Source organism: Dinoponera quadriceps, unplaced genomic scaffold, assembly GCF_001313825.1.
Source record: "Dinoponera quadriceps isolate SergipeBrazil2010 unplaced genomic scaffold, ASM131382v1 scaffold676, whole genome shotgun sequence".
Lineage (NCBI taxonomy): Eukaryota > Metazoa > Arthropoda > Insecta > Hymenoptera > Formicidae > Dinoponera > Dinoponera quadriceps.
In genome coordinates this window covers 1,195,255-1,219,731 of record NW_014554818.1, presented here as the reverse complement: position 1 = coordinate 1,219,731, position 24,477 = coordinate 1,195,255, and the positions used below count along the sequence as shown (strand labels likewise).

At 40.0% G+C, this 24,477-nt stretch overlaps 3 protein-coding genes across 7 annotated transcripts; 2 read left to right on the top strand and 1 right to left on the bottom strand.

The window, feature by feature from the left end:
- Positions 1-273: 273 nt before the first annotated feature.
- Positions 274-4,825, top strand: LOC106742199 (rho GDP-dissociation inhibitor 2). 5 transcript variants are annotated; one of them, XM_014614928.1, is made up of 6 exons: positions 274-439; positions 1,521-1,706; positions 1,804-2,028; positions 2,133-2,141; positions 2,221-2,467; positions 4,086-4,825. In XM_014614928.1, the coding sequence occupies exons 2-5, from the start codon at positions 1,523-1,525 to the stop codon at positions 2,418-2,420; spliced, it is 618 nt and encodes a 205-aa protein (XP_014470414.1). In that variant the 5' UTR covers positions 274-439; positions 1,521-1,522; the 3' UTR covers positions 2,421-2,467; positions 4,086-4,825. The 5 variants fall into 5 exon arrangements, with proteins under 5 accessions (XP_014470414.1, XP_014470411.1, XP_014470415.1 ...); XM_014614925.1 differs by having other exon boundaries at positions 275-439; positions 2,221-4,825; XM_014614927.1 differs by lacking the exon at positions 274-439 and adding an exon at positions 446-1,072 and having other exon boundaries at positions 2,221-4,825.
- A 3,039-nt stretch (positions 4,826-7,864) lies between these two features.
- LOC106742213 (protein singed) lies at positions 7,865-15,397 on the top strand. The gene is made up of 7 exons (XM_014614949.1): positions 7,865-8,133; positions 11,534-11,625; positions 11,768-12,011; positions 12,167-12,300; positions 12,424-12,716; positions 12,773-12,933; positions 13,072-15,397. Exons 2-7 carry the CDS (start codon positions 11,563-11,565, stop codon positions 13,749-13,751), a joined length of 1,575 nt encoding a protein of 524 aa, XP_014470435.1. The 5' UTR covers positions 7,865-8,133; positions 11,534-11,562; the 3' UTR covers positions 13,752-15,397.
- A 2,456-nt stretch (positions 15,398-17,853) lies between these two features.
- On the bottom strand, positions 17,854-24,156 carry LOC106742211 (cytosolic carboxypeptidase-like protein 5). The gene is made up of 10 exons (XM_014614945.1): positions 23,789-24,156; positions 23,346-23,638; positions 22,927-23,268; positions 22,575-22,846; positions 22,341-22,497; positions 22,082-22,190; positions 21,717-22,014; positions 21,405-21,612; positions 21,171-21,326; positions 17,854-18,813 (listed from the first exon to the last, which is right to left on the bottom strand). The coding sequence occupies exons 1-10, from the start codon at positions 23,901-23,903 to the stop codon at positions 18,145-18,147; spliced, it is 2,619 nt and encodes an 872-aa protein (XP_014470431.1). The 5' UTR covers positions 23,904-24,156; the 3' UTR covers positions 17,854-18,144.
- Between the last annotated feature and the right edge of the window lie 321 nt (positions 24,157-24,477).

Here is a 24,477-nt window from a genome sequence, read left to right as displayed (position 1 = left end):
CAGGTTCATTCCATAGTTTTGCGTCGAACGCATAAATTAAGGAGTTTTTGCAGTACCGTCTTTCAGATACGTCCCGATATTCGCTGTCAATACCGTGAATCTACAGTTACGTATCTGTTGATTTGAAACGTTCGCCATATCTGAAAAAGGTTATTGCAAAAACTCCCTATTATCGCAGCTAAACGCATCGAGCACAAAGATTGAGCGACATAACCTCTACCAGTCAGCACATGCGGGTGTTTACGATGGTCGTCGAAGCAGGAAGTACCCGCCCTTCTGCGCACCGCCATGTTGTCCATGTCTTCCGCTCGCCAAGACATGAAGCGGAAGGGTAGACCAACAAACAAGATTAATAGTCGTCGATAATTCCGTGCGGATTTTCGTAGACGTGAAAGTTTACGGTCGTTGTTCAGTTTAAACCGCCTATTCGAGAGGGACGGTAAGTGTGTACGAGTGTGTGCCTCACGGATACTGAGCTCGCGCGATCGAGCGAATTTTCTCCAGTCAGAGTCGCACCTGACTAACTATAACGAGGACTTGTGTGTGTTTTAGAGTAGATTTTCGCAATAATACACAGAGCCATGCACGTTTCCTTTTCTCGCGAATAAGTTAAACACGCTGTAATAAAATGTGAGAGGTCTCCTTTATCGTGGCTATCCATGCGGATCAGAAGACGGAACTGTTGACGAAATTGTCTGTTGATTGAAAAAAAGTGGGTGGAAATTGAAAGAAGATGAGCAAGAAAAGTTTAATCGAAGAGAAACTCTGTCGATTAATTCCTCCTGTACCTGCTGTTCAATTTCACGATAGATATTTCTCTTTAACTGCGTTTTGTCCTTATCGTATCATCCGTCATGAAACGAATATATAAAGTCGCGAAGGAGAGGGGGGTGCAGACAGTGCAATCAGAAGGAGCGTCTGTTCTTTTTCGCCACTTTTCACGTTCTGCACTTTGTGTCTTCTTGCCTCTCTTTTCAAAGCCTGAATATATGTATATCGCGTTGTTTCGTTTTCCGAGATCTGAAAGCGAAGCGTGGAGTACACAGAAATAGATTCTCACGCTATTTGCAAGGTTCGTTCGTTTTGGTTATAAATTTTGCGCTCTTTTGTATCGCGTGTGTCTATCTTTGAAAATGGAAGAGAGTGTAAGAGAGTGCAATTAAAATAGACAGAGCTTCGCTCCACCGCGCTAGATTGAAGGATCTCTCGTTGCTTTCTGTCATTACGCACGGTCGCCCGATCGATCTTGAAACTTTCTAAAAATATTCCACCGTATACACGGACGCGCGCCCTTTTCCGCCTCTGTTCATCCGATTTGTTGTCGTCTTATTAGTCACCGTCGTTGTCGTGCGCTGCCAAAATTCTCGGACTTTTTCGAGCAAGTGAGAATTCTGCATTTCTTACGGATGCATAATGACACATTATTTTTTCTCTCTCTCTCTCTCTCTCTCTCTTTCTTCATAAATATATGTACGTGTATATATACATATATATGTATCTCTCTTAATTTGAATGTATAGATATGTCTGACCCTACGGGTGATCATGTAGATGCGTTGGAAGAAGAATTGGAAGTGGAGTCTAACTATAAGCCTCCACCGGAGAAGACTATTGAACAGATCCTTGAAACGGACAAGGAAGATGAGAGTCTACGAAAGTATAAAGAAACGCTTCTGGGAGAAGCAAAGGCTGGTGGTATCGTAGTAGGTAAGTTTGCTCCATTTTTTGTTTACACAGTAAAATCATCACCAATATCCAATCAATCATGGTAAAGAGACATTCGTATTGATCGATTGTTGTGCAGATCCTAGTGATCCTAGACAAGTAATAGTAAAGAAATTGGCCCTCTGTGTTGCCGATCGACCTGATATGGAATTAGATTTGACTGGTGATTTGGCACAGCTGAAAAAACAAACTTTTGTCATCAAAGAAGGTGTAAGCTACAGAATTAGGATTGATTTTATCGTGCAACGCGAGATTGTGCACGGGCTGAAATATGTACAGAAGACTTATCGTCTCGGTGTACCTGGTTTGTACCTTTACTACTTTATGTTTCATATAATATAAAAAAACTCTTAATTACCTTTAATAAATTTGACTCTTACTCGTTAATGCTTCTAATGTAAATTATAGGAGTCACGGGTGAGTTCAATACAAAATAAATGTATGCGCGCTCGCATGCATAGATAATGAGTTTGAAATTTATAATCACATTTTACAGTGGACAAAATGACGCATATGGTAGGATCATATCCCCCCAAAACGGAACTTCAGTCTTACACTACCCCAGCTGAGGACGCGCCAGCTGGCGTGATGGCACGAGGCTCCTATAGCGTTAGTTCTCTCTTTACGGATGACGATAAGCACGAACATCTCAAGTGGGAATGGGCGTTTGAGATTAAAAAAGACTGGAAAGAATAAGTCGTTTTCATACAGAAAGGGATCGATGACAAGCATACAACTTATAGGTAGTCTTACCCCACACTTTCTGCGAGTAATAATTAAAGAAACAAAATGCCAAAACGGATGGATTCTTAATGTTCTTTAATTGCACTCGGCGTCGCGTTGCCATATATATAACATTTAATTAATTAATTATATATTTTAAGTAAAAACACAGAAAAAGAATGTATAATCGGTATTAATTAAGAGCTTTCCTCGATTGGACATTCGATCATAAAAGTAGTATACTCGACAGTTGCGAGGTACACACATACAGAACACACACACATATTAATCATTGATACTAGCAGACAACGATTGTTCAAGTGATGTGACAAATCAAGATTTCCGCGTTATTACATCAACATTAAAACGAGTAAAATTTACAATGAACATTACATACAGTCGATCACCCACTATTACTAAACCACTGTTACTGTCAGTTGCGTGACTCGCCTGTGGACGAGCTGGAGCGGCAAGGGGAATTAAAAAGGTGTGGCTCTTGAAAATCGCCCCGTTTCTACAAATAATTCCGAGTACTGATTTATAGTGATGGAGAGATTGGCAAAATCTCGGCATAAATGTGAATCTCGCGAGAAATTCATTGAATATACATAAAACCTATTAATATTAGGAAATGTTTTTTTATTAGGTCACAATTCTTTTCACAAACAACTTGACTGAAATAATATACGTACGAATGTACGCGTTTACGTGTGAAATCAATCGTTTCTTTTTTTTTTTTAATGATTCTAACAAAAGAACGGTAGTTCTTTTATTATGAATTGGCCGCGTACAATTTTCCATAATTGCTGAATGATGTTCTATTGTCTTTTATTTGCATTCTTATCGCGTTATAATCGATCGTTACAGATAACATTACAGATAACGATGATTGATTCATTATAATAGACGAAAATGCAATTTTTCTATAACCAAGGCTCTCAAGTCAAGATAACGTATGATTCACTAACAACAGTAGTTGCGAGTATCTCGAAAAATTCAATAAAAGTAACCGATTATGCTATTCTTTGTTTATTATATTTTTAGTGATCCGTTTGCGCTATTTAACCAAGCAAATTTTTAATTCTATTCTGCGGCGGACGACAATTACTTTTAATTTAGTCCCACTTGTCTGTCGGAGCTTTGCGTGCAATGTATCGATATTGTAGTTACGATCAAGATGTTTTGTACAGTGTAACTCTTCCGAGTACGAAGCCTACACACACACACACACACACACACACACTTGAAAATATCTCTCGGAGATTGAAGATGTAAGAAACATATAAAATCAAATTTATGAAATCGCAGAAAAAAATGAAGAGTTTAAAAATGAATGTAATTATTTTCTTGCGCGATCTATTCCTATAGGTTACAAAAGTCGTTAATATTTCTTGGGTGTGCAATAAACAACGCGTTCTATAGTTCTGCAGGAAAAGAAATATCAGGGTTTGTGTGACTGAACTTTGAAAAAAATGGTCTTGAAATCGCAAATAAGAGTATGTGTAAATTGTTCTCTACATTTTTGTTATTCATTATTGAAGCGTTCGAGAAAGAAAGATTTAGGCGTTCTTTTTCTAGTGTTTTTCAGAAACGGAGCTTCTGGTATAGGCTTTATTACTTTAGTATTTTTTTTTCCAGCTCGCGGAAATTATTATCGTAACGCGTTAACTTCCACGCATTTGATCCCTCGTGAGAGAATATGTCGTAGCGAATGCTTGTGTTTGAGTCCAAGTAATTAGTCCAGGTGTCTCGATTCACCCAATCCGCACATCACCTAATAAGAGAAGTAATATGTGTAAAAATGTGTATATCGTATGGTTTATGCCATATGTTAAAGCCTATGGGGTACTGTCATATACCGACCAATCGTATAGGCTAGGATTGCCGCGCATTTGTACGATAACGAGCGACGAGGAGCAGAATATAAGAATAGAATGTTTTGTACCTTTACTACGAGCTTCACGAAGACACAAGTAGATTGAAAGAATAGTTACCTCATAAAAAGCGATTAAAGTATACATGCGTTAAGCATATACATGCAGGTAGAATCGTTTCGTTCATAAAAATCATATTTTTCCTCAAAGGCATACAATTACGTCTAGCATCTCTTCTTGTCTCGTCTAACACAACACTGACTTTTCTTCATCGTTCCTTTTTTGTACATTCATTCTCGTAAGCGGAGAGAGTCGGATTAATTAAGCTTAGAATTTGTGTGTACCTCATTGTACTTTGTATATCACGTGTACCCATTTGTATTATGTGACACATGCGCACGCATACACACACATCCGTATACATATATTGTATCGGCGAATACAATTACAATAGTATAGGGGAAATATACAACTTACACGAAAAATATAACATTTGTCTCTATACTTTCTCATCTATTATTATTTTGGTCTAAATATTAAATTGATTAATGAAATGGATAAATTTGGTATATTAAGGATATTTAGTCGGAAGATAATAATTGTTTCGAGACAAGAAGCAACGAGTTATAGGTGCGTGCGCTTCTACTATGGCCGGTATATTCGTGCCGTTGCCACCTCTGCTGGTAATGTCTATTGCAACAACTCGGCCACGGTCACGGTCACGGTCACGGTCTACTCCACAGCTTCTTACGAGCTCTTTCGTTATCCGTCGGTCAGCGAACTCTCGGCCGCGTCTGGCTGCGTGAGCAACGGTCGCGTCAAAGTCTACTCTGGATGATTTATATAATTCGTCGCTATTGTAGGCATGTGATCGATATGTCGAGTTATAGATTTGTCACCCGAAATTTTACTGCGAATTATACAGATTATTCAAGGTTTTTAAGCAAAATGTGAGACATCGTTCAACACAATCGTAGATGAAAGCATAAAAAAGCGAGAAATTTTCGTTTGAAGATATCGAACAAGTCATCATTTTTGATGAAGTGGAATTATTCTTTTCATAATACATAACATATCGCGCACATATATATTTAAAGGATAGAGAGAAAGGGAAGGGAAGAGCTACATTTCACGTGGAAGAGAGGAAAATCGAAGAAGGTAATATAGTACATAGGGTGTGGCGATCGGTGATTAAAGATGTATAAAATACTATTTATCGCTCACAAGAGGATTTCCACAGGAAGTGGATGTCATTTTACAACGGATATCTATACGTTAAAATAACGGCCGAAGCAATGTTTCACTTACAAGATGCCTCGCTAAGATATATAACGAGTATTCTGAGAAAAAAGTCAATTGCTGAGTCTCTACTTACCATTGTTGTTAGACTCTAAGTGTGGTATGAAACGTTTCTTTGTGCTAACAAGACACGGATGCAACAAATCGTTTCTTCAAACTCACTGTTCAAAATGCAAAGGAGGATTTCGTAGTAAAGTAGCCGAGCGTGTTGACTCGACACAACTCTGATAGTCCGACTGTCGCGAAATAATAACTGACACACAAGATAACACCGCGAACGATTTGGGTGAACTTTTGTATGCGAACAGAGATTCAAAAAACATACATGTATACATACAAAGATAGATCTGTCTATCATAGTCAAAGAGTTTTTTCTTTTATTTTTATCGAATAGAGTACATTACAGGGGATAGGATCTATTCGGACTTTTTAATACAGTCCTTCAACTTTTGAGGAATTCTATAGACCGAAAAATTAAATTCGTGGCAAAGAATTATATGCGAAAAAATAGATTTGGGATCGAAAATTATATTCTTAAAGGACGATAAATTAAAGCGTACATTCGTTATATTCGTACCTCTTTTGAGCTCGCATAAAAAAATTCATCCAAATCGTTTCCTTGTGAAACATCATCCAGTAGCGTTAAAAAGATATGTGCGCGATAAAGTTGTATTACAATAGCGGTCGATTGATACGCGACGCGATAATTCTTTCTACATCTAAAACAGATCCAACGTCGAGGAATGACATAGGAAATTGGTGCGCGCTGCCGTGATGGGGAAGAGTGCGGGCGGACGCGCAGGGTTCTCGTTAGACACGCTCGAAAAAGCCCTGACTCCTCGAGCCAAATCAAATTAAGTCGCGACTAATTAGAAATAGCTCCTTTAATTGGTCGCTGTGCTCGATGCGAAACACGTAACGGGAATTCCGCGTCCGGTCTGTTGCGAATGATATACCGTTGATCGGATTCAGCGAAATTCGACGGAACGGCGAGGTAGCGCGTGACGAGTAGCATTGAAGCAAATATTATTTTCTTCTCATCGGATAGTCTTTTAACGAGAATGCAACGTAGAATTGGGCTTTCGAAATTTCCGCTTCTTCCCTCATCACTCTTCGTTTTGAGAGGCAAACAACAGATTGATCATTCGTGAAAGGCATCTGTCGGATTCCATCTGGCGAGAAATCGCGCATTATAAGTAGAGTTAGCGGAATGGATCGAGAATTTAGCTCGGTGAGAGATTTCTAGCTATCTCTCGCAAATGAGGACTTCCATCATCACGGTCACTGTGATGAAAAAAGTCGGCCATCAATGGAGAACGATATATCGGAGAACGACAGCTTTCGACATAAGAATATTTTTTACGCCGATCCTTCTCTTAGACGAGCTTTAGGCGAAAAGTGGAATTCGTAGCAAAAGCCAGAACCTATTTAAATGGAATTTTGATTACTTTCATCATCGTATGGCTTAATTGATTTCTATAAAGAAACATCTCGCGCAAAAACTGATTATACGATGAAGAAAGTAGTTTAAACTCCATTTAAATAAGTATTTTTTGCTTCCACTGCGGTGAAAACGGATTTTTATAATTATATGAATGAAATACAAGTAAGACGTTTATTTGTTCATCTTTTTTGTCGAAATTAAAATTGCAAGCGACTTTCTCTCGATTGAGAAGAAGAAGGAGGGTCCGTACGAGCGGATGTTTCATATCGATTCCACCGTGTTGACGTGCGACGATTCGCGTGCGAAAATAGTGCGTTGTAAAATATTACGGCGGAACCGACATTGCGTGAGAATCTCTTGTGAGGTTCACCGCCCCTACGGAAATCTAATCGTCGGCACAACGGCAGTTCGATGCATTCCCCCGTTCCTTTCTCGCCATCTTCAACTGTGCGTCTCTCTCGCTTCGAATCAGCGATGGGTTCCGACTGAATAATACCTCGTATCTTTCGAACAAGTGTCTCGTATGCGCTGTTTAATTTCTGCGCATGCAACATGGCGACGAGAAATGACCGAAACAGAGAGAGGGCTGTTATCCTTGATAAATCATCCTCTTCGGGAAATGCGCGCGCGTTGGATTGTAACTGCGCGAGCGACGGGTGTTGCCGCCATCGCTGTCGCGAAGGTACGAAGGGCCCCCTCCCCCCCTCCCTCCCTCGACGAGAGCGTCGCGTCGGTCGCGTCTTCGTGGCGAGGCCTGGTACGCCTGCTCCGCCGCTTGCTAGGAGCGGTCGGTGCTCGCCGGTGCTGCGCGGCGAACTTTAGTAGCGTGACGAGCGTCGATCCGCTTGTTTCGTCTGTTTGCGCTCTTTACTTCGGCGTCCCATCCCCGTCTTTTCTTTCGCGCTATTCGCGCTGTACGACGAGGCGCGGCCGATCAGGGCTTCGGTCTCTCCAGTTCGGTTGAGACGAACGTGTTTGTGCGTTATCGATACTACGAAGGAGCGCGCAGGAGCCAACGATCGCAGGACTTTACGAAGCGAGTAAGGGGGAGAGACAGACACAGAGGCATGTAAGTAGAGCCGGTCTTGGCTTCCTGTCTGTGCTTATCGGAAGACGGCAACGACCGACGTCGCAAATTCCGGCCCGGATCTCGTCCTGCGGTTCTCACGTACATCCTGCACCGCAGGAAAGCGCGGATCCCCTTCGATCAACCGGGACTCAATCGTCGCGTTTGAACGCGTCTCTGAGAGATCCGAATGAAAATACAACACCTCCTCGGTGACAAAGGGTGCCGTCCGACGCGCAGTCTGGCATTAACAGTCCGGCCATAGTGTCTGATTCGTGCGATCGGTTTTGCATCAATATTTTTCAAGAATAACATATTCAAATTTCTTCAGCGTTAAAACCTCATCCTTCGGAGAGTCACGTGCACAAACAAATATCGCAAGGCTCGTCGATAAAATTGTCGATGAAATTTGCGAAAAGTCGTGAAAAATATTATAAATGGAAATGTTTGATTCATTTCTCACGTTGGACAAAAACGAGTCAAACGTACGAAATCAACATAAAAATCAGAAGAGTTGTCAATTTCTTTCCACTCAAGAGTGTTAAAAGGCGTTGCACGGTAATGATTAATCGTCTGCTTGAATTGACAGTCCAGACCTTTCGTTTGTACGTTGACGTCTTCGTTGGAGAGAGTTGATTTCAATGAACTTTTTGCGTACATCCTGTTGTACGAATAATAGGTGTCTCAGGGAAAATTCACACCTTGACAAAAAGAAGAAAAGCAGCAGCCAATCAGAACTCGCGTCGGCATTAAGCAGCACATAAAACAGAAACTGTCGAGCGCGAGTTCTGATTGGTTGGTGCTTCCCCGTCAAGGTGTGGGATACTGAGTTAGATTCATTCAAAATTGTATTTTACGCCTCATTCCAGTGGTCTTTGTTGCACAGCGAGCGATAACTAAGTCCAATCGAAAATTTTCAGCTGCAAACAAGGGGTCTCGACAACGATCGTGCAGTTCTCTACAAGAGAAGCCACCACCGTAGATAGGGCGGAAAGAGACAACGCGCGCGCGACGTGAAAATTGTTGTCGATGCGCGGCCTTCGTTTCGGTCGCCGGAGACCAACTATTTTTAGCGACCTTCGCGGGAGGGATGTGGCGGGGTTGCTCGTGAGGGGGAGCTTTTATTTCGTACGGAAGCACCGCACGGTGAGTCAGCCGGTGTGAATCGGTCGGTCCGTTGGGTGGGGTTGGGTAGTCTGGATGACTTTTCCGAGCAGAGCTCTTTTACTCGCGCCGATTATTAAGGGAGTCATTTATTCTCTGCCGAATTATACGATCGCCGAGACGGTTTAGTGGCTGTTCGATTATCGCGATAACTTAACTGGTCGCCATCATGCACTCAGCATTACTTAACCACTAGAGTTGCAAAGCGACAAAAAGGGTCCATGGCGCGCGCGGGTCTCGCGCGTGCTGCACCGGTTCCTCGCGTTTGCGCTTTTTCGAGCCAACTTGTGCAGCTGCAGAGCTGAGGAAAAAAACAAGAAAGAAAAAGTAACGCGCTTCCTTCCGCACCTTTTACCGTATTTTCCTAAAAGTCACTTGTTTTCTATATGTTCGCAGAACGAAACGAGATATTTCTTTTCGAACATTCACTATTCTCGAGGATTCTGTTTTTTTACGAGACGCGCGTTTTAACTTTTCAATAATTGTCACCGGGTGGAAAAATCTGCGTGGAAAATTTGCGAAAGATCTTTCAATATCGATTCAACTAATAATAATGATGATGGTGAGAATAACACGTTAATTTCCCATTACGTGTAATAGACTCTCTCGTCCGATTAGTGTAATGGACTCTCTCGTCCGATTAGTGTAATGAAACAATCGTCTTTTTTTTTCTTTTTTTCAGTCTGATATTTCCGATACTCTCGAAAGGAACATCTGTTGGTCATCATATATATATATATGTACTGTATATTATATAATGAACCGTCGCGTCGGTTTATCGTCTCGCGATATATACCGGACGTTCGTACCGTTCGTTATCCTTCGCGTTATAGCGTGTCGAACACGCAGCACCGCGATACGAATCTCGTCGGCCATCGTTGTGCTCCTTTTGCGCCTTACTATTTTTTCTTTCTTTTTTTCTTTTTCATTATTATTACATACTTCCCTCTCTCTATCGCGCATTTCCGATGCATAACGGACTCCAGTTTGAACGAAGAGAGGAGCTCGCGTGACTTTATCGCTGCAATCTCGTTGAAGGCACAACAGAATCACTTAATGCGTGCAATATTTGAGCGTAAACATCACGGATTCCTCTCCAATTAGTGTCGATATCTCGGAACGAGCGCCACGTTTGGCGGCAGAAGCAATTAATTAGACATCTAAATATAGATGTCATTAGTTAACAGAGCTATTCTCAGAGGTTTTCTTCGATTTTTTTTAGATATATTACCGAAAACATCCGCGTTTAGATTCATTGCAAACGAAAAGAGACGTAAAAGCAAAGTAAGGAAGATACGATAACGCGTATACATCCGGACAAAAGCTTTTCTTGGACCGATACCAATCACGACTCTTAGTTTAGACTTGTAAGAGTGCTCCATTGCTTTCGTGCCACGTTTACAATGTTCTGACCCATCAAAATGTCCCTTTATTGTCGACAAGTATTTATTTATTTATTTATTACATGTGCGCGTACATTCTAATTTCAATTTAGTTTCGATATACGTGTAAAATAGAATTATTACGTTTAACCTAACTCGCAATATATCACTTGATTTTAATTTTGGTCGTTCGACAAATGAGAGGAAATTGTTTTTTTTTTTTTGCGATCGATCGATTCCACGCGGTACGTGTTTCTTTATTCTTCAACGTTGTCCTTGTTCGCTGCCGTTGAAAGTATTTCCGTTCGGTTTCGTGACGAGAAAATTTAAGAGCAAACTCATCCGTATTGACAAAACGACGCCTGTTTTCACTACTACTTCGCTATCTATACTCTGCAGTTTGAATATTTTTTCACAGGATGTACGCTTTGATACGGTACATGCAAGTATCAAGCTGCAATATGTAATAAGTTGTATGTCGAAGAGCTTTATTTCCCACGTAACTTACAGTTCAGTTACTTTTTGAAAAATTGAAGGGAAAATTTCGATGAGTTAAATACGATTGAAATATCAAGCAATACTGATTATGAAACAAGAGTCCTGTTTCTGAGTCCTGCTTCGCGGATCGGTATAATCACGGTTCAATGACACCGGTTTATATGTACACCAAGTTGAGCGTCACCCGCAGTCGTAAATACCATCGACTGTACACACGCGCGAGCACACATACACACAGGGTGTCTCATATCGTCCACGTTTTTAGACGCGAGTTCTTGTATCTAACATATAGATAATCGTAGCATATTTAACTTGGATTAAAGATCTCATCGCATCACTGGGGTTTCTTTATGTTTCAGACGTTGAGATCGGGAACTACGTTACTACGATGCAGAGCAACGGTTCGGAGAATGTGGGATCTGAGAACGGAGTCGACAAATCAGGATGGACGGTACGTGTGATATTGTAGGCGACATAAAATACGATGTTTTCAATTGTAGATTATAATCTCGCGCAGTGTGTCGCGTAGATGAAATTTATTCGTCCAACGACAGAACAGAAGAAAGGAATTTCTACGATATTGATATTTTCAGGTTGGACTGATTAACGGAAAGTTTAAGTATTTAACGGCAGAAACGTTCGGCTTTAAAATCAACGCCAATGGATCGAGCTTGAAAAAGAAGCAATTGTGGATGCTGGAAGGCAGCGAGCATCAGGTTTTTCTTCGCTCTCATTTGGATCGATACCTAGCGGTCGACCAGTTTGGTAACGTGACGTGCGAAAGCGAGGATTCGACGGATCCGGGATGCGCTTTTCAAATACAGCTCGCTTCCGATGGTCAGCACGATTCTTACGATCACTATTTTAACGTTAACACGGTTCTTCTTTCTACTCCGTGTAAATCACATCGCGACCAAAAGGCTATTTCTCACCAATATCGGTTAGCCGAATTTTCGTAACGGGCGAGGATAAAAATTCTCATACGATCGCAGGCAGCGGACGATGGGCGCTGAAGAACATCCAGAGGGGCTACTTCTTAGGCTCGAGCCAGGATGAATTGAAGTGCACCGCTAAGGCTCCGGGCGAGGCGGAATATTGGCTCGTACATCTCGCCGCCAGACCGCAGGTACAGTTAATTCGCGATTATGGTAGGCCGATCGTGTTAATATCCCGAGTTGAATCTTTCGCGTTGTTTTTACCTTCGGAAAAGTCATCGACGCGCCACACGTTCCCTCTTCGTGTTAACTAGGTGAATCTTCGATCCGCCGGGAGAAAACGTTTCGCACACTTGAGCGCTACTCAGGACGAAATACACGTGGACGCACCGGTGCCCTGGGGTGAAGACACCCTATTTACTTTGGAATTCCGCCCGGCGACCATGGCCGATGATGACGGGGGGGATCGTGCCAAGTCCGAAGGCGGCCATTACGCTCTGCATACTTGTAATAATAAATACCTCGCACGTGACGGCAAGCTTCTGGACGCTTGCACGCGAGACTGCCTGTACGCCGCGGAGTTCCACGCCGGTCTTCTCGCTCTTCGGTACGTTCGATCGACGCAAAATCATAATCGTTCGTTCAAATTGACCATTATTTCAGAGATATACACGGTGCATACTTGGCACCGATTGGAAGCAAAGCTGTCCTGAAATCACGATCAACAACTGTTACACGCGACGAGCTCTTTTCCTTGGAAGAATCTTTGCCACAGGCATCGTTTGTCGCGGCGCTGAACCAGCGATATGTTTCCGTAAAACAAGGTACCTTCTTTTTTTTTTCCTTTCCTCTTCGACAAAAATCGGAGATTATTCCCTGTAGTCTGGCTTGCGTTTGTCATAATTTGGTGTGAATATTTCGACCGAATGTTATTAGAACAAACTCACCGCGTTGACTTTCAGGCGTCGATGTAACCGCCAATCAAGACGAGATTTCCGGCCACGAGACATTCCAACTAGAATTCGACCGGGTGACGAAACGGTGGTACGTGCGAACGATGCAAGATCGTTACTGGAGTTTGGAGGCAGGTGGCGGTATTCAGGCTTCCGATCACAAGCGCTCGTCGAACGCGCTCTTCGATCTTACGTGGCAGTCGGACGACGGTACGGTCGCGTTGCGCGCCAACAACGGCAAGTTCCTGGCTACCAAGCGGTCCGGCCATCTCTACGCCAACGCCGATTCGTTGAACGGCACCGACTCGCCGGACGTCGCCAAGTATTATTTCTACTTAATGAACAGACCCGTGCTGGTGCTCCGATGCGAGCAGGGCTTCGTCGGGCCCAAAAGCGCGACCAGTCCTAAACTCGAATGTAACAAGGCTATCTACGAGACGATACGCGTCGAGCGGTGCGAGCGCGGTGTAGTCAGATTCAAGGGACAAAACGGCAAGTATTGGCACGCGGACAGCGAAGGAGTGACGGTGGACTCCGATATGCCGTCTGACGGTTTTTATCTGGAACTGCGCGAACCGTCTCGGATCTGCATCAAATGCGTGGACGGTCGATATCTGACCGCGGGTAAGAACGGCGCGCTGCGTCTAGGAGAGACGGATTACGAGTCCGCCACCAAGTGGGAATTCTAACACGGATAATGCGCAACAAACCACGTTCCAATTATTCCTCCACTGCCTCCTCAGCTTTGGTCGTAACGTAGAGTACCGTATTATTATTCGATATATTCCCCCCCCCCGGCAGGAACTCGTGCAGTTTTCAAGCTTCCTGTCGCGTACTTAATCGAGCATATACCTATCTATCTATCTATCTAATCTGTTATCGCGCCGGGAATCATCGCCCGTCGACGTTCGACTCACGATTTTTTTTTCTCCAAATTTCTAAAATTTTTCTATGAATCATTTCGTCATTCACTGTAACGAAGACTGACTCGATTAACGACCGACCCAAGTAACGCGATAGTCTGAGAGACATGTCGAGAAGAGAGTTCCCATCTGAGAGAACGGCTCTGGACGACTATCTATGATCTATTTTATACGTAATACACACTTTTATATCCATAATATAAGTAAGCTATCAACTTTTGCCACGCTACGAGTTTGTGCTCAATGTTTCAATTGTTTTCGATATACATGAAATCGATCGATATCACAACCGATCGTGTCTGTCGTCGAATAATACACATTTAAATGATCGATAAAGCATTACGCACCGATGGAAAAATCTCCTTTGTACTCGCAGTGTGGCATAGCGTGCGAGCTTCTGCTATCATTTTGCGCATTTTACTCATTAGGCAGCGTATTATTATCCGCGTACTTGATCCATTCGAATCACTGCCGCCGAGATGACTTTTCCAGATTTTATTACCAAAATATCTGTTACGATCATAAGTTAGGATGAGTGCATTTAATGAAACGCACGTGAGAGTCTCGCTGTTTTCCCCTCGCATGCTTCGCACGTACTATACCGCGTATATATATATATATATATACATATAAGCGAAATATGCCGGATTATGGCTTGGTGATGGACAGAACAGCAAGTTAGATACCGTTTGCTTTTACGCTCGTGAGATGATACTTGGATATAATACGTTTTTAAGGAATAAGATAGTAAACCAATAATCTCATTCATGTGCAATTTCATCGTTTGTAATCGTTATGATCATCGTCCATGAAATCGGCGTTCTGTTTCCTTTTGAAACATTCGCGACACTGAATTCTCGAATATGATTGATCGCCTGCAATTGTACGAGATGCGGCGAAATAAGTAGCTCCGTCATCTCGAGAGATATTAAAGTCGCCAGTCTCGTGTAAACTCTTCACCAACATCATTTTATTATAATCACAGCATGATATATTATGCGTCTCGCGTTACTTAATTATTACATCTTACGAGCGAAGCGCGTTAAATCTATGATGCGAAGTGTACGAAAACGATCTGTCGAATGTTCCAACACTTCTTTCAATCATCCGATCAAGAGATGTCGGTCAGATCTAACTTGGCGAGAAATGACTCGTCGAATCGACATCAAATCGACTTCGAAACAATCACGTCGAATCGATGCCGATTTCATGTCGACTTCGTCTTTATTTCTCGCTGGGAAGTCTCTACTTACTACTGGCAAATAGTAGATATTAATCCCTCGATATAATTACGTAAGCAATCTCTTTTTATTACTTTTTCACGGCATTAAAAAACAATGGATGTAATAAATTAAAGGATGTAATAAAAGATTTTTTTATCAATCAGAGAAAAGAAGGGGGAATTCAGTCAAGCCGAATGTTTTATTCGACCGGATACAATTTTTCCCGTCACACGCATCATCTTCTATGCATCATAACACGATATATACATATATTGTCCCACAGAGTTGACACAGAGTGTCCTACCTAACTTGAGCATGCAACTTGAATATTTCTTAACTAAACTAAGCAAAATAGAAAGAAATGTTTCAGACAAAAGTTGTAGGGTTTCGAGGGGGACATAAGATTAGTGATCTTAATTTCGTATAGTAAACAATTCAAGATCGTTTTTAAAAATGGTTTTTTTTTTTTAACACAAACTAATTGTTCGTTCTGTGTATAAAAGTATTACGGTAAAATCATCGAAAAGTGAATACTTTTTGAAATGTTTTACTTTCTGATATTTTTCAGCATAAAATCTGAAATATGAAATATTCACTCATCGAGTTCATTCAAATTCATCGGATTTTACAAATGTATCGATGCACCAATGTGTAACGATTAATGATCGATATTAAGAGATTTCTCTCATATTATTATGTAGAAAAGTGAACACATAACTATTTGATTGGCTACATATTATCTTCCAAGTTAATATATAACCAGTAGTAAAATAGCTTTGTGTTCACACTATGGAACACTGTGTCCCTTATTGGGGGTGTGTTCCGATATATACTGGCAGTCCGACCACTGCAGTTCCCGAGGTGAGGCAATTACGATGCGATATAACATCGTATAAATATGTGCACAATGTAGATTTTTTAGATGCAGAAACGGAAATAGAACACTATATTATAATGTAAGCGTATCTTTTCTTCCTCAAGTCCGCCCGATTTTGCGTGAGTCGCCGGTTAGTATACTCAGAAATAAAAGTACACAGTCCTATCCACCGAAACCATAGGTCGGTGAGTTACTATCTAGGTACTCGTGTTATTATAATCTCTTCGTGTTGTCGATGAGTAAAAAACGTCGGAGAACATATTGGGCGGCATGAAGCCGTAATGAGCGGCAGTCACCCGATACTTGATTCCTGTATTTAATGGTGCAAGGCGTTCAAGGTAAGTAATCACATTGAAACCATATAAATAGAAATAGAAACTTTTGCATAGATCTGTGACGGTATTTTTTTTCAACATTTCGTCCACGGCTCTCGTCCATTAATTTTATTTGCTAAAAATCACACTAGAGCGTTCGGAAATCCTCAATATACGAAGGCACACGGTATCCCTGTTACTTTCTCACTGAAATCACGAAAATACATCACGAGTGAAATTCCCGAACGCAATCATAACATTGCTCACACGTGAGGTCATTCCAAATGACCTGAGAATGAATTTGAGAAACCTTGTAACCTCATTAGCACCTGCATATTATGTTATTTTTACAAACTCTATATATCGAACAGATCCGCGAGGGACAATATGCCTTTGTAAAGTGTCTGCGTCTTTCGATAAAATTACTTTATTTAACCCGGGAATAGTCACCTGGAGTCTTTTTAGACCCCAACAATCAGAAAATGAAGCTCACGTCGCAGTGAGTTTTTTTTACTGATTAGAAAGCACCATACCTGCTTTTCATTTGGATATTTAGAGATTTGATTTATGCAATAAAAATTGGCTGTGTTTTATTCATAATATAAGCCCGTCGTAAAAAATCGTTGAAGTACAAAACGACCTCCGGAGGTCGTTCACGTTACAAAAATTAATCAAGTATGGTTCGCATTATGAATTCCAGAGAAGTTTGAATGAGGTCATACATCCGTACCTAGTAAACAATAAGCAACATTTACATCACATCTGATACTGACTGGTGAAAATATCCAGAAAAATAGGCAATTATTAAATACCTCATATTTATTGTTTATAATTAACATATATAGTTAACATTAATTATAAATGAAATTAATATTTTAAACTACATTTAATATTAAGTAAAAAAGATATCTATATTCTTATGGTTTTTTTGTTTAAAAATATTACGTTGTATAGTTATATAATACAATAAAGAAATATAAAAATAAATAATCTTTACAATCCATTATATTCTTATAAAATGAATGTCATTTAATATATTTAATATAGACTTTTTTAATAATTATTCTTTACGAACCTTTAAATATGCCATCCCATAAAAAATAAAAGTTTTTTTAAATAGATATCATCATTCATTCGAAATACTGTCGTAATAAGACATTTAATGCGCTTATTTCTGAAATATTTTTTGGGTTTCTCCTGATTTTTTCTTTTTTACAAAAAGTAGCAAGTAAATCTAGAACAATCGATAATATGCTATATTTTGTTAATAATAGCGGCTTTTAATTAAGATTTGAAATGACCTACCGGCAACTACTTCCGGGTTAAAAATTAGACAGATTAATTTTTCTAAAAGCATGAAAAGCATTCTCGTGAAGAATACGATAGCGTCTTTCACGAGATTGTTGTACGCTCTGTATATTTAGCGCAAGATGTGTCTATTGAACAACTGCATGTACACAATCTTATTTCTTTAATTAACATACAAATAAATTTGACTGTACAATTTGCATCATACATACACAGGGCGGGTTGCTATAAATGAGCACTTTGCATATTTTTAACCAACTTGATCGAAGGATACATATAGTGACTCTGCTTTTCTCTAGTTTGCATCATTAATGTATGTTGTGTGCAGACATACCTACGCAAAGTGCCAAGTTATAGTATCGCGCAGAACATGTCTCTTGAAAAGTACGACGTTGCGGCAAATCGTTCCTACGCCATAACTGAGCTGATATTTTGCTTCACGTGCCCTCTTCGAGTACGGATTTTCCCTCGGTGAATTTCTTGTTCAACTCTTTCTGCCCGGAAGATTCGTTCATTTGTTCCGCTGGCAATCGTTTCCTATCGCGCGTTCCTTTGATACTTTGTTTACTGCAAGAGTGCGGAATCCTCGAGGACGCTTTCCCTACAGTGCAAGATGACTCTCCGATCTCGGGGAGAGCCTTAGATGAGCCGATGGAAAGGATTTTCATTCTCTTTGCGCCGTTGTGCCTCACTACCGCTGTTTCTTCGCAGGATGTATTAATTTTCGCTAAATTATTCGTCGTTGTTAATTTCTTACTCGCGTACGTGCTTTGACGCTCGACAACATATCCTGATTTGTTGACGCGATGGCGATCGATCGTCTTCAAAAATGGCTTCACTCCTCCTTCAATCGTGCAAATTATCGCATCGTTTTCCACATTATTGGCACATTGTTTCTTCAACGTTCTGCGAGTCGGTATTTGTCGCGGCTTTTTACTTCCTTTCATTCTTTTCATCGCTGTGTAAAGAGCCGCACCGCGGCGAAGAAGGCACTTTTTCACCAAATTACTTTCACTTTTAATGACATTCCTCGCTCCCATCATTGCGTCGTTAAGTTTCGTTTCTAATTCTTTCAGTATGCAGGCATTCTTCGCGCCTTCGCTGTCCTGTAAATGAAAGACGCACATGTAGATCGTCACAAAAATATTTTTCACGTACAACGAGAGTACGACGACAACGATGCTATGGGTAACTTTTGTGTATGTATGTATGTGTGTGTGTGAGTGAGAAGGAAAAAAGAATGAGTCAACTTAATTATGCGAATAATGACTTACCCTCGCTACGATGGTATATGCATATTGAAAGGAAACACGTGCAGTACACTTGAAAAACGTATATAGGCTGATAGAATAAAAGTACAATGAACTGCTCAGAGATTGAGCTCTCTCTTTTTATTTAATCAAGTTGATATCTTTATATTACGTACGCGGCGATTGCCACATGACGAAACGAAAATATTTATAACCTACACGATGCATGCTGTAGAATACATGTTAACATCACATATATTGCTGTGAATTTTAGGACATATAAATTCTAGACGTTAACAATCCTTTTTACATTCATATATTTCATTCGTTTACCTATGCAAACCACGCGCACGATGATATTAAATTATTTCACATCATCATTTAGGATCAATTCAGGAGAGATTTCGGGAAATCAAATAAAAATAAGGTAAATAAATCGATAATATCGCTAAAACTGTACATTTATTAACACAGTTGGATGTATCAGTCCGTACGTATAATGCGATACATTCGAAAGTTTTTACAAATGGAAATAGTGCTGAGAGAATTAGATTGGAATTTTTGAGCGACTAGTGTCAGAATTTCTTTCAGAGTAACTTGAAATTCGGATAACTTCTTAATTATTCACGAGGTGAAATCACATACATCGAAGTGCATCCGTCATTTACAACAGTCTCAACATCGATAACAAATTTGCAAGTTTATATAATATTTTCTATAAATATCACATCAAACATAAATGGAATTATCGTTATATGTCGAGAAATAACAGTTGTACTCCAAATTATGTGTGTGTATGTGTGTGTGTGCACGTATGCCTATACGCACAGTGACACGCACGCATGCACACATATTGTTGAGTGCAACATTTTTATACACTCACTTGTGTGTGTCATAATAAATATGTCAAAATTTGAAGTAACAAATCACTACGTTTCGTATTTCAACAATTCCATCCAGAGAAGTTCAACCACTTATATCTTTACGTCGTTCCTTTTGCTAGATAAATAGATATAATCAGTTATATGCATGTGTAATATTTCAACGTTTTGTTCGAAAAGATTCTTCTTCGTTTTATCATTGCTTAAATGATGTGATTATAAGTGCACTTGTACGTTATTAGTGTAGTGCATACACAGATTGATTATTTACAAACAAATGTTAGTATGAAGAACGGCATAGAAGCATGTATGTATGATTACCGAGTATTTTATCGACTCGTCTGCAAAATGAGTAAATAAAATGCATTCTCAGCACCGTTATTATCCTTACTTATCCATTTTATCTTCACGTCTCTGATCCGCAGCGATTAAATTTCCCAGCATCTAATTCGGAAAAAATTGACGCGTGCGATACGATATCTCAACAAGAAGCAATTGAAGATAAAGAGGAATTCGATTCATTATATAAATATTGAAAAATTCACGTTGTCTGCAGTTTTAGTTATCTGTGAAATCAGTATAACGGAACTATATACAGGGGTGATTTATTTTAATAGGCAAACATTTCGAAAAATATGGAAGATACGGGAAGATGTTTCAGATAAAAGTTGTGGGGTTTCGAGGAGGGGGATAAGACGGGTGATTTTTCGAAATACTTGCTAGAGTATCTTTGTCAAGAGAACCTCTCTAAATAATATGCCGTATTAAACTGTAGGTCCCTATGTCATAATCAGTGTGCGCATCGCAAAATCATACGAGAGAGGCAATAAGACTGAGAAAATTAAAATTAATCACCCTGTACATATATGCAGATCATTTTTTTTTTTAAGAAATTCAATACGCGTGTTATTGTTTCGTTTGGAAGACTTACAAGTTTGCGGAAAATTATGTACAAGAAAGATCTACAATATATATTTTTTAATACATTAAAAAATAAAAAAATATCTGTAATTTCGTTATTGTCATAAGATACTCGCGGTTGTCATCTCATATTAATTGCAAATTTCATAATCCGACACAATTATTCCGACGTAATATTCGTACGATATACACACGCGCGTGCGACTTGTAGCGTCGTAACTCAGTCTCTCTCTTTGCCACATTTTTAATTAGGTACAAATGAGTCAGGCACTAATGTGTTTTCTCGATGTTAATACTAAATAGCATACCCAGTTCAAAATAGAATTACGAAAATGATTACGATAGTGTACACTGCCTTATGTCAGCATTGCTGACATTATCTTGACTTTCATTATCAACATTAAAATTTACCTTATGCATTGATCTGCTGGACGGTAGATTGTTTACGTATGTTAATTTCAAATGAGATTTTACCCCTCTTAGAGAACGATATTGGCTATTTGGCAATCGGCTGTTGGGATTACCGTTGGTGAGATCAAGAATGGAAGGACCTAATGCTGCTCCAACCTGTGTGTGGTATCAATGACGAATATATGTTTCAACGATTTTAGTATTATCTAGAAAATCAAAGACAAAGCAAAGTACCGCTTCGAATACTGCCGGAGTATATTTCGGAGGAACAAACATGTGACAGAGAGTTTTGTTGACCCCATCGCGCACTCGAGCCGGTATTGTATTTACCAATCGGCCCGAGTTATAATTACATTCTAGAGTATAGCTGCGTATCAGACCAGTCATCTTGTACACCGCTACGCGTCCTGAACCTTCTCTCGACATACCATCTCGCTTGTCTCTATGAAAGTCAATGTATTCGACATATTTCAATAATATGTATACTATTGAAATTACAACACCAAGAATTAAAAACATTATATATGGGAGAGAACGTATACTTACATAATGTACATGTTTCGTTCTGCAAAATTGCACGATGTGAAATGAAAATGCGGATTATTGATAGACATTAATTTTGGTAGTAGCATACACGTAATAGTGTCTTCGGAATCGGTAAAGTGATTTCCGTACATAAAGACACCTTTCTTCGAAGCGTGCCCGTGAAGGTCGATATACAAATACAATCCGGAATTATCCGAACATTTTTCGCCTGCTGCAGCTGTGTAAATTATTTTGTCATTTGTTTCATCCTTTGCCATGTTGGAGTATTTTCCACTTTCTTTAGGCAATCCTTCACTTTCTGTGTGTATGCAACGAAGGTAAATGCAGGGTAAATTGATCAAGTCAATATTAAAGAAATATCCTACCAATTGCCGCATCGTCCAATTTTTGTACCGTTAATAAACGTTTCTTGTTAGGTTCGATGGTCGATGATCTACCGGATCTGCTCTTTTCATCCAGTGACATAAGTGTTACCTTGGAAAGAAACACATAGTAGCGCGTACAACATAATTTGCTACGGCGTAAAATGTATTAATACAAACGCTTGGAAACTTTTGTGTGTGTGTGTGTGTGTGTGTGTTAGCGGTATAAAGCATTGAAAGAAACCCTGTGTTTGGATCGTACTTGCTGCAACAGTCTCGCGGTTGTATCACGTACAGCGTTTGCTATCGAAGCGGTCGAATTTCGAAAAACGCTTACGTCGTTATCCACAATTTCTAAATTTATAGTTGACAGTTCGTCAGTTGATTCTTCCGGTAGTTGATAAGAATAGTGATAGTATCTAAAAAGAAAAATGTGTACACACACATTACTTTCCTCACATAACAAATCTGTATTACTATTCCAATTCTTGCTTACCTTATCAAGTTTCTCGCAGCATATATCGTGGGATGCTCCACTTGGGAAGGGTTCAGATAAACTCGGTTTAGATTTACTCCTCTGGTATCCATTCGGTAATGGCCTCTGGCAACACCATCCGGATTGAGCATCGGTATCAATTTGAACACATATAGCCGACGTAAAAGGATGGCAATTTGATCTTCGCGATTTAGTAAAAAACTGAGGAAACCATTCAGAACAAAGCTAGATGGTGTCTCGCCTGGATGGACTCTGGCACTAATAAAAATTACCTGAACACACGCATAATTATATATGTGCGAATTGATCTCTCTGTGAGACGATATTCAGTGATGAACACACGACAGCATACTTTTTTGTCCCAAAATTTGTAAGGTCTCTCTTCACTCATCTCAGGAAACATATTGTTCAGTCTATCTTCTCTCTCCATCGATATGTTATGATAAGAGCTTATCGTTAATACATCTAGTCTACGACCCTCCAGAGACTTTATCGCACATTCTCTGTGGTAATAGATGTCATCCACACATGTTACATTATTCTTGCCCATTCTCACATCGATTCTTTTCAAATAATTTTGTAAATCAGTATATGAGAATGGATAGGTAAAAGCAAAGTAAGTAATAGCTTTTGTATTCTCCGGAGTGTAATAAAGGAAAGATAAAGTAAAGTCACTTCCTCCCCTCTGGTCAAACTGCAACAGTGAGAGATGCTTTGCAAACACGGTACTTTTTTGTGTATGCACTGATCAATGATAAAAGTTGCAATTACAGTGTACGTAGGTTTTTCACGTATCCGCTCCCAATGTAAGTGTCCTGGTACAATCTTAAAGACAGGACACATTCCTTGACTGAACATTTTGACTTGCTTGTTCAAATTGACTATATTAAATCTGACAGAAGAATTTGGACGATTGCATCTCACTCCGAAATGAAACCATGTCCTGTTGTTGTTTTGAAACTGTGTGCCGTGACAGTCGTGTTTTGTCCACAAGTTAAACTCGTAATCTAATATATCTTTGGAGTTTGAGCTATCCGTCGATTTGCCTTCGACTTCATAAGCATCTAGAAATAATGGTATCGTTACGTAAGAGAGGTCGGTACAACACTTTATTCAACTAATCGGTACACGACAAAACGAAAGATTCAACTGGAACGTATGAACACACTGTATGCTGGAACGCGCGACCGATCATCGGGAAATTATTGCATTACCTTTGCTAGAAATATCTGGTATTATCACTCGCTCCACTTTGGCTAAATTAGCCGAATCGAAGTTGTTGAAAAACACGAAGCCATCGCAAACAATGTTCTCGACCATACTCGCCATGACACGCACAGCAAAGATTACGTCTGCTGTAGGAGCTGCGGCGAGAGAGAGCAGATAGACATGTGGTGCAGCGACAACGCGAATAGGATGCCGAAATATTCTCTGCCAGTCGGCTGTTTAAATTTCGTCGCGGTTTCGCGACGGTTTTGATGATGGTATCATTTTGCAGGTTGCAGGATTTTTTTTGACAGCTGTCAAATAACCACAATCCCTTTCGGAGGTCACAGCGTGTCGTGAGCGCTATCTCAAGGAATCCGATCGTTCAACTACGATATCAAATCTTTCCACTCTATCGAAATTGAAGAACTCTGTATCGAGCGGATGAAGCAAAGCAACGCCATCTCTACGACTACATTTTAGATTTTCCGGCCTTCTCTATGTGTCACCGATAAGCGAGGTAATTGCTTCTCGGGAACAAATTATTATATATTTATATGGCCTCATAATCGAATGTCTATGGATGCGCAATATTTTGGCCGTTATTCGGATCGTCTCAAATTTACCTACAGAACTCATTTCATTGGTTATGAAGCATTTGAAGGTAAACTAAATATTAAATCTTACTATCGGCTGT

Coding starts and splice junctions, on each gene's coding strand:
- LOC106742213 (XM_014614949.1), top strand. CDS start 11,563: ATGCAGAGCAACGGTTCGGAGAATGTGGGATCTGAGAACGGAGTCGAC. Junction 12,012..12,166: donor AATACAGCTCGCTTCCGATG/GTCAGCACGATT, acceptor ATACGATCGCAG/GCAGCGGACGATGGGCGCTG. Junction 12,934..13,071: donor ATATGTTTCCGTAAAACAAG/GTACCTTCTTTT, acceptor GTTGACTTTCAG/GCGTCGATGTAACCGCCAAT.
- LOC106742211 (XM_014614945.1), bottom strand. CDS start 23,903: ATGGCGAGTATGGTCGAGAACATTGTTTGCGATGGCTTCGTGTTTTTC. Junction 22,847..22,926: donor ACAAATTTTGGGACAAAAAA/GTATGCTGTCGT, acceptor GCGTGTGTTCAG/GTAATTTTTATTAGTGCCAG. Junction 18,814..21,170: donor CCAGCAGATCAATGCATAAG/GTAAATTTTAAT, acceptor TTTCATTTACAG/GACAGCGAAGGCGCGAAGAA.
- LOC106742199 (XM_014614928.1), top strand. CDS start 1,523: ATGTCTGACCCTACGGGTGATCATGTAGATGCGTTGGAAGAAGAATTG. Junction 1,707..1,803: donor GGCTGGTGGTATCGTAGTAG/GTAAGTTTGCTC, acceptor ATTGTTGTGCAG/ATCCTAGTGATCCTAGACAA.